Here is a 9,426-nt window from a genome sequence, read left to right as displayed (position 1 = left end):
TCACTTATCACTCACCACTATATCAGCAACCAACGCTACGTCGCAATATGTGCCCTTATCATCCTGAGTTTTAATGGCAAGCATGTAGTCAGTGGCACCAAGATTGCCCCACCGGAAGCCGAATTCCACTTTGATGAAAACCAGATCGGTCCCGGCCTGCTTATTGTACGTTACAACTGCAAATTGTGCAATCTCAATCACATGAGGGTCTTCCGGATTGACGGTTGTCGCCGGAGGAATAATAGGTTGGTCTTTCTGCAAACCCCAAACATTTTTCTTATGATTGTACCAGATGAGCTTATAAGTGTGATGACCACCGCTCTCCAGTATATCAGCAACCAACGCTACGTCGCAATATGTGCCCTTATCATCCTGAGCTTTAATGGCAAGCATGTAGTAAGTGGCACCAGAAATGCTCCACCAGAAGCCGAATTCCACATTGATGAAAACCAGATCGGTCCCGGCCTGCTTATTGTACGTTACAACTGCAAATTGTGCAATCTCAATCACCTTATCGTCTTTCGGTTTGACGGTTGACGCCACAGGAATAATAGGTTCGTCTTTCTGCAAACCCCAAACATTTTTCAGTAAGAAAACCCAACACAATTGAGTTCCCAAAATCAGTTAGAGTCCTTTCAAACAAAGGAGCAACCAGAAAACTAAATCCAACCAATCAATTAATAAGAAACGACATTGCTCGGAAGAAGCTTATTTATCAAACAATTCAAGAGACCGCAGCATGTAGACAACTAGAAACATAAAATATTGCTAATCAAGTCGACTCAAGAATGTTGAAATTACTTTAATTTGCAACTCCTCATACTTTTTCAAACGTTTCTATACGAGTTGTTTATAAGTTGACTCCGAAAACCATGCACACACAAACTTGAAAAACAAAGAAATCCAGTCTAGCAAGGCATACAGTCACTATTCACCTGTCCACTGCCAGTACCAGATTTGGCTGCAGCCATATTCTTCTTAAAGGACTAGCTAGCTAACTAATAAGAATGGAAATAGATATTTGTAACTGGTGACTGTCGAAAACTTGGTAGCAGAGAACCAGACTCCTTGTATTTATAGGCCTAAGAATGTGATACTCTACACCATAAATTAATTTGTGGTAATGCCGGACCTAATTACCAAAATCATGGTCCACCAGCATGGAACACGTTTTTACACGTCCTTGATGAGGTCAGTGTGAAAATATACACCAACTAGCCTAATTATTATAGCTCGGCCTATAATTTTATGTCATTATTTTATCATCATTCAAACTTTTGGCGGGCTTGATACCACTCTGTAGGGTTGGTCCAGTGGCTAAGAGCTATCAGGTTTATAGTTTGAATCATGAAGTTGACAGTTGGGGATGGGATGGAGGGTTGAAATAAAAAAAAAAACTTTCAGCTTGAATATGCTAATTTCAGTCATGTAATAACTTATGCATTTTGTATTTGATTTGATGTATTACTTAATGAGTTGATGTAAAAGAAGATGACTAACAATTACACCAAAAGAGCAAGTCATTTTCTTAATTGGTTATTAAATTTTTAAATGGAAATTCCATTGGTTTGTAATCATTTTTACACAATAAAAGCAAGAGAAAGTCAAGAAGTTGTGTTTCAATGCCAAATTGCAAAACTTTGTTGCCAACAATCAAAAAATGTATTAAATCGAATGAAATAAAGCAGCTTTCTCATTTTGGAAATACGACAATCTATTGTGAAGATAATGTAGATTCGAATGTTCAAAAACAGCCATTATGCATGCCAATTAACAAAACTACGCTACTCATTCTATAAGAACCATGCCAGAAGTATAAAAAGTGTTCGTTTCTGATATAAGCTCAAGTTGTGGATATTTTTGTAGGTGCGTTATATTGTTTTTGAGTCAATTTGTGAAGTTAAATGGTGCAAGTTGCTTATTTTAGTCTTTGATTTGCACCTTAAGTTGATAGATGAATTAACTATGATTTTGTCATTTTACTCGCAAAATCTCTTTGTTTTGTAGGGTAAAATGAACAAGATCAATTGGAAGTGAAATGGTGGACTAACAAAGCGATGATTAGAAGCTTGAGAAATTACAGCAGTAGTTAAAAGATGTGGTGCAACTCAAGAACTTGAAAGGATGAAAGAAGGAAAGAATCTAAAACTAGGGTTTATGTTGTAATCTAGGAATCTGCATATAGGGTTATGCGTAATTTATTGAAGATTGAGCTATTTGAGTGCGTACGAATAGGAAATTATTTGGAATAATATTTTGAAATAACATCGTAACACTCTTTGTGATATGATAGATATGAGATTAAAAAGGTGGCTAGAAAGATAAAAAGATAATTAGAAAACGTATTTATGATGCAATTAATTTTTTTTATTTTTTTATTGTTGCAAATAACTTCATATCCAAACAAAGATGTTTTCCTGACCCTTGTGTCTTTTTTATTTGTCTATGCTTTTAGTAACTCGGCATATATATACTCTCCTTGTTAGAGTTCTTCTTCTGGTAAATCTTGCAATAGGACTTCAGTAATTTATTTTCTTCAAAGAGGGAATCTTTAGTTCACTAATTTAGGAATTTATAATTTTTTACTTCTTTAAATTTTTATAGTAAACTCATAATAAGTAATAACAACATTTATAATGTTCAAAATAAGGAGGATAAGCAAAAATTTTAAAATATTCTTTATCGTTTTATTGATAGACTTAAGCTAAACTCAAAATCATATATTTATAAAACCTCTACAGGCTTAGCTGCAGTGATATTACATCGAGTTTAGAAGGTAACTATAAGGACTTTTGGGGCTTTTCACCAACCGTGTTGGGGACATTTAGGAACTTTTTGGAATTGTGTTGGCCAAAATTTATATTGAGAAAGCAAAATCATATACAGACTATGAATGAGGATGCAAGCTGAGGAGAGCTTTTATAAGGATAAATCGAGAGTCAAATGGTTGGAAGAGGGTGATGCCAACACGGCATTTTGATCAATGAATTCCTGTAAACACATAGGATCGATTGTAGTAATAAATTACCTATAGTATTCCAAAATAGAATCTATACGGACGAGTTAATTTTCTCTACTTTAATTATTCTAGACAAATAATAAAATTCAAATTCATAGGGGTTTCAATCTATAACTAAAAAAAATGAACAAATAATCAAGGCAAATTAAATAGAGTTGAGAAAATGGTTGGCAAGAGTCTAGGGTTTTAGATTTTTATACAAAATTTAAATTAATCATCCCATTATTTTTCTCAACATGCCAACAATGTATTACACGCAAATACCTTAGATTATCTCTGGATATATCTAAGTTATGCTTAATGAACAGAGTCATAAAATAGGGTATCAAGTTGGCTAGATATATGGTGACATCACTCTAGGTTTTCTCTCTGGGTAAGTCCGTGCGCTTTGGTTGGCTGCCGTGCGTGCCGCCATGGCGGACACCGCTACCCTTCAGCCTCTTGCTGAAGGGAAGCTTCCAGATTCCTTCCCTTCTTTCCAAGCAAAATCTTTTTCTTCGCTCTTTTCGTCTAGGGAGCCTTCTTGCGTGAACGTGCGAGCAGACAAGACTACGAGGAGAGGGGAGCCTGCTGTAGTTTTCTCCTCGGCTGACATGGCTAGGGCTGCAGCGCCTTTTACCCTTGCTCTAATAGGGAAGTTCTCCAGGGGTAGGCCGGCCATGGAGGACATCCGAAAATTTTTTAACACGCTGGACTTGACGGCGGTTTCGGTAGGTTTGTTGGATCCTCGTCATATCATCATTCGCCTCCAAACTGAACGGGACTTTCACAGAATCTGGGGGCGGCACATCTGGTATATATTGGGTTATCCGATGCGGGTCTTCAAATGGACACCCTCTTTCCATGTCGATAAGGAGCCTTCGATTGTTCCTGTTTGGTTCTCCCTTCCCAAACTCCCGATACATTTGTTCAATAAGGAATGCCTTTTCCATATTGTTTCACCCCTGGGTCGGCCACTCTTCATGGATGCAGCAACGAGCTCTCTATCCCGTCCGAGCGTGGCCAGAGTATGTGTGGAGGTTGACTTGGTGAAATCACTGCCACGGAGAGTATGGGTAGGTTTTGGGCAGGGGGAGAGTGATGGTTTCTGGCAGGCCCTTGAGCCTGAGGGGATGCCGCAGTACTGTGGGTATTGTTTTCGACAGGGGCATAGCGAACACGAATGTAGAGTAAAGCACCCCGAGTTCCGCGAGGTGCCGCCAGCGGCAAAGGTTTCTGAAGTTTCCACAGGTGCGTGGCATGAGAGGAGGCCACGGCTGGAATTTCGCCCAAAGGTTACCCAGGAGGTTCCGCAAGATTCTGTGAAGGCAATGCCTTTGGAGGGGCCGGGGATAGCGGAGGAGCAGAAGGGGAAGGGGGGAGTGGTGCTTGGCGCTGCTGGGCAGATTTCGTCGCCGCTTGCTGGCGGGGAGGCAGGGTCGCTGGCAGTGACCGGCGCTGGGGAGTCGGTGGTGATGGATAGGTTGGCGGAGGGGCCCCAAGAATTAGCAGCCCCTTTGCGGGTGGAGGAACAGGGGGGAGAGGACCTTTGTGGCCAGCAGTCGGTTCTCCAACAGGAGCGGAATTTCGCTGGTGCGGTTGATAATCAGCTGGGAGATCAGGCTGTTGCTTCGACAGCTATGGCGGAGACAGGTTCGAGGATGGACATGTCAGAGGAGGGGAGCGAGGTCGGTGATGTGGGGTTGTCTAGTGCAGAAGTTAGTGCAGGGAGCTTATCGCCGCGCGGGCAACCATCAGGTAAGCAACAGGAGGAGGGGTCTTTGGTGATTGACATTTTTAATCTTGATCCTATAATTCAGCAGGTACACGAACAGGTGAATAATGGGGAGGTTTTTAGTTTGGTAGATAAGCCTAAGCCGAGGGGTACTCGGCTCCAAATCCCGAGTGACCGTGCTTTACGTTCTAAATCGAAAGTCTCCTCTAACTCATTTGCATCCTTGTCTCATGATTAATCTGCTTTTTTGGAATATTCGGGGTATCTCGCGATCCCCAAATTTTCGTAGGTTAAAACGGTTAATTGATGAGTTTTCAATTCCTTTAGTGGCTATTTGTGAGCCTAAGGCGTTACCACACGACATTCATTTGTTTAGTGCACGCCTCAGGATGGATAGCTGGATCATGAATAACCAGGGGTCTATTTGGGTATTTTATAAAAATTCCTTTGACTGTTCTCTTGTGGGAGAATCCTCCCAGCACGTGTCTCTTAAAATCATTTCTCCGATTTTCCCAGTTCCAGTGTATTTTTCTTTTGTCCATGCAAAATGTAATGAGCAGGAGCGAGCTTTGCTGTGGTCAGCTCTGATAGCGGAAAACCTGGCGGAGCACCCTTGGATGTTGGCAGGTGATTTCAATGTTACTGTTAGCGCGGATGAAAAGAGGGGTGGATTGCCTTTTCGGGTTGACGAAGGGGTGGAGCTTAGAACGTTCATGTCGATGGCGGGTGTTTCGGATGTTGGTTTTCTGGGGTGCCCTTTCACTTGGTGTAATAATAGGGGGGGTCTGGCCCGTATCTGGAAGCGCCTGGACAGAATGTTTGTCAATCAAACGGCCTTTCTCTCTGGGGTGCAATTTCAGGTTCAACATCTAGGGAGGGAGCCTTCGGATCATGCCCCCCTTCTAATGTCTTCGTCGACGAGGCGAGATAACAAGCCTAAACCTTTTCGATTTTTGAATATTTGGACGACGAAGCCTGGGCTGTTGGATGTCATTAGGAGGAGTTGGGCAGTTCCTTGTTCTGGGCGCCCTTTGAGTCGTTTAACCGCTAAACTGAGGAATGTCAAACGGGACTTGCAAGTTTGGTCTCGTGAGCAGTTCGGTAACATTTTTGACGCGGTGAAGAGGGCGGAGGGCGAGGTAGCAGCTGCAGAGGACGCTTTTGGAAATGAGCCTTGTCAGTCGCATTGGTTGGCACTCCAGGAGGCTCGTGCTAGACTGAGAAATTCTCTGGTGAGAGAGGAAGGGTATTGGCGGCAAAAGGCAAGGGTCAAATGGCTTAAGGACGGGGACAAAAATTCTAAGTATTTCCATTCGATTGTGGCGGAGAGAAGAGCTAAGTCCATCATTCACCGAATTAAGAATGACCAGGGGGAGTGGGTATCGGATGAAGGTCAGGTGTCTGCCATGGGGGTGGAGTTCTTCAAATCCTTACTTTCGGAGGAGCCTGCCACTGGGTCATGGAGGATTTTGGATGTGATTCCTAAGGTTGTGTCCGATGTTCAAGTTGCTGATTTGGAGCGGTTTCCATCGCACGAGGAGATAAGGGAGGTGGTGTTTAACATGGATGGGGAGAGTGCGGGTGGGCCAGATGGTTTTACAGGAACTTTTTTCACCTTTGCGTGGGAGGTGGTGGGCAAGGATTTGTGCGACGCAGTGTTTAGTTTCTTTTGTGGGCATGAGTTGCCGCGGAGTGTTTCTTCGACGTGGATTGTGCTGATTCCCAAGGTAACCTCCCCGCAAGATTTTAGTCAATTTCGGCCGATAAGTCTTTGTAACTTTGTCAATAAGGTGATTTCAAAATTGTTGGCCAACCGTCTATCAAAGGTGCTGCCTGGTATTATCTCCCCGCAACAGAGTGGGTTTGTTCAGGGAAGGCAGATATCCGAAAATTTTTTATTGGCCCAGGAGTTGTTATCTGATATTCGGAAATCGAATCGTGGGGGTAACGTAGTTTTGAAGTTGGATATGGCCAAGGCCTACGACAGAGTTTCGTGGCCTTTTTTGTTACAGGTCTTGCGTAGGTTCGGGTTCGGAGAGCGGTGGATTGATATGATTTGGAGGTTGATTTCGAATGTCTGGTTCTCGGTCATGGTCAATGGTGCTCCTCAAGGTTTCTTCCAATCTAGTCGAGGGCTAAGGCAAGGGGACCCTATTTCTCCAGCTCTTTTTGTGATTGGTGCCGAGGTCCTATCTCGCCTCTTAAATTCTTTGCTTTCCTCCCCCCTCTTTTCACCGTTTAGTGTACCTCATGGATGCCCGAAGGTTACGCACCTGGCTTATGCCGATGATGTGGTTATCTTTTCAAGTGGGCTGAAGAGGTCAGTTCGTTTGGTTATGAAAGCTCTGGGAGATTACTCTTCGGTATCAGGTCAGCAGGTGAACCATCAAAAGAGTTGTTTTTTGTCCCATAGCAGGTTTCCCAGGGCGAGAAAACGTATGCTTGGAGAACTCACTGGGTTCCCCTCGCGGGAGTTTCCGGTCAAATACTTGGGTTGTCCCTTATATGTTGGGCGGAGGAAGAAAGGTTATTTTTCGGAAATTTGTGATTCCATACTAGCCAGGGTGCTATCGTGGAAGGGGAGGTTATTGTCGCACGGTGGTAGGCTGGTCCTGATCAGGAGTGTGCTATCTTCTATGCCTCTTCATATTCTTGCGGCATCCACTCCTCCCAAGGCCATCTTTGGGTTACTGGAGAAGACTTTTGCTAATTTTCTCTGGGGGGCCTCCGAAGGGGGGCTGCGTTTTCACTGGATCAAATGGGAGCAGTTGTGTCAGCCATATGACAGGGGAGGTGCAGGTTTGAGGTCGTTGAGGGATGTGTTCGACGCTTTCTCGATGAAACTTTGGTGGCAGTTTAGATTGCGGAAGTCTTTATGGGCTGAGTTTTTACATTGTAAATACTGCCCGAATTTCCACCCTTGCTCTGCGGACGTCTCGCCGGGGAGTTCTTGGACTTGGAAGAGATTGATATCTATTCAGGGGGTTGCTGAGCAGCAGATTCGCTGGGTCTTGTCCAATGGATCGGCAAGTTTTTGGCATGATGATTGGTTAGGACAAGGTCCTTTATGTCGCCAGGTCGACTCTTTCCAGGAATATGCAGTATTCGATTTCGTGGAGCATGGTCGGTGGAACGTGCAGAGGCTGTGCTCTGTGCTGCCCAGCTGGTGGGTGGGGCAGATCCTGCGTGTTGAACCTCCCGCTGAGACGCATTCGGACAGAATGGTCTGGTCTCCCAGTACCTCAGGGGATTTCTCCCTATCGTCGGCCTACCAAAGTGCTCGTGAGGTTGGTAACAGGTCTTGTCTATACTCCTCGCTCTGGGGTCAGGAATTGCCGAGTAATGTGTCCTTCTTTATGCTGCGTCTGCTGGGGGCTAGATTGCCAGTGATGGATAGGTTGCAAAAGCTTGGGGTTGTCGGGCCGTCTCGCTGTTTTTGTTGTTCCTTCCCATGTCAGGAGTCTCTGGATCATATTTTCTGCACTGGGGAGGTTCCACGGCAAATCTGGGAGTCTTTTGAAGTGGTGGTGGGAGGGTTTGGGGTTTCCTCGACAATACGACATAAGGTGATTGGTTGGTGGTTGAAGCCTACTCGGAACCCGTTTCTTCAGTTTCTTTTTCGTGTGCTGCCGTCTTTGATTTGTTGGCACTTGTGGAAAATGCGGAATAAGTTTGTGTTCGAGGGTCAGAGTTTGCCTGTTGCTATAGTCAGTGATAGAATTTTTTGTGATCTGCGAGACCTATTCCAGATTAGGTTTAAGAATACTGTTTCTTCTTGCCGCGGGTGGCCGAGTTTCTTTGAATCTGTGGCTGGTTTGGCACGTCGTTATCATGTGCAAATTGTTCGTTGGCGGTGTCCGAAGCAGTCGGTGGTGAAGCTAAACTCTGACGGTTGCTCTAGAGGTAATCCTGGCATGAGTGGAGGGGGAGGCATCATTCGTAACTATGAGGGAAGGTTTCTGCTAGGGTTCTCATGTTTTTTTGGGGAGCTAACAAGTTTGCAGGCGGAATTGGAGGCGCTTCTTCATGGGATTCGGTTGGCCGTAGATCGGGGATACAGTGCTTTGCACATCGAATCAGATTCATTGGTGTTAGTTCAGATTATTCGGGGAACGGTGAGGTGTCCATGGCAGTTGCAACGAGGTTTACAGGAGGTGTTGAATGCTAAGGGGTTGTTTAGAGAGATTTCTCATTGCTTTCGGGAAGCGAATAGGCCTGCGGATAGATTGGCCAATGTGGGTGTGGACGCTGGGTTTAACTCAACATATGTTTCATTTTCTGAGTTGCCTTGCCTGGTGAGGGGTGATGTTAATCTTGATCGGTTAGGCGTTCCGAACATTCGTAGGAGTAGAGCTTCTTTAGCTTGTTAGGCAGTAGTTGGTTGCTGTCTCTCTTTGTACTCTTTTCAGTTCATAAATAAAGATTAAAGTGAAAAAAAAAAAAAAAAAAAGAAGTTACGCTTAATTAAATCGCATGTCTCTCTCGAGATCATAAGTATTTAATTAAACCCTTTAAGATCTTAGGTGATATAATTACGTCATACAACTGCTAACCTACTCTCATAATTAGATTAAATATGTTAATTTATCTAGTGCACGGTTGTATATCCCTTTTTAGTTTAATACAAGCATTAAGGGCATGTCTATAGTACGTGGCCAATCACAAACATGCAATTAAATCAAAAATAAATAAA

General features: G+C 43.8%; 2 protein-coding genes across 2 annotated transcripts; one reads left to right on the top strand and one right to left on the bottom strand.

The window, feature by feature from the left end:
* Positions 1 to 1,054, bottom strand: LOC113755511. Its single transcript, XM_027299509.1, has 2 exons — positions 936 to 1,054; positions 1 to 564 (listed from the first exon to the last, which is right to left on the bottom strand). The coding sequence occupies exons 1-2, from the start codon at positions 969 to 971 to the stop codon at positions 1 to 3; spliced, it is 600 nt and encodes a 199-aa protein (XP_027155310.1). The 5' UTR covers positions 972 to 1,054.
* A 4,068-nt stretch (positions 1,055 to 5,122) lies between these two features.
* Positions 5,123 to 9,103, top strand: LOC113755512. The gene has a single exon (XM_027299511.1). It carries the CDS (start codon positions 5,123 to 5,125, stop codon positions 9,101 to 9,103), a length of 3,981 nt encoding a protein of 1,326 aa, XP_027155312.1.
* The last annotated feature ends 323 nt before the right edge of the window (positions 9,104 to 9,426 follow it).

Source organism: Coffea eugenioides, unplaced genomic scaffold, assembly GCF_003713205.1.
Source record: "Coffea eugenioides isolate CCC68of unplaced genomic scaffold, Ceug_1.0 ScVebR1_1550;HRSCAF=2416, whole genome shotgun sequence".
Classification (NCBI taxonomy): Eukaryota; Viridiplantae; Streptophyta; class Magnoliopsida; order Gentianales; family Rubiaceae; genus Coffea; species Coffea eugenioides.
The sequence above is the reverse complement of the archived record's forward strand: the minus strand, read 5'-3'. Positions and strand labels throughout refer to the sequence as shown.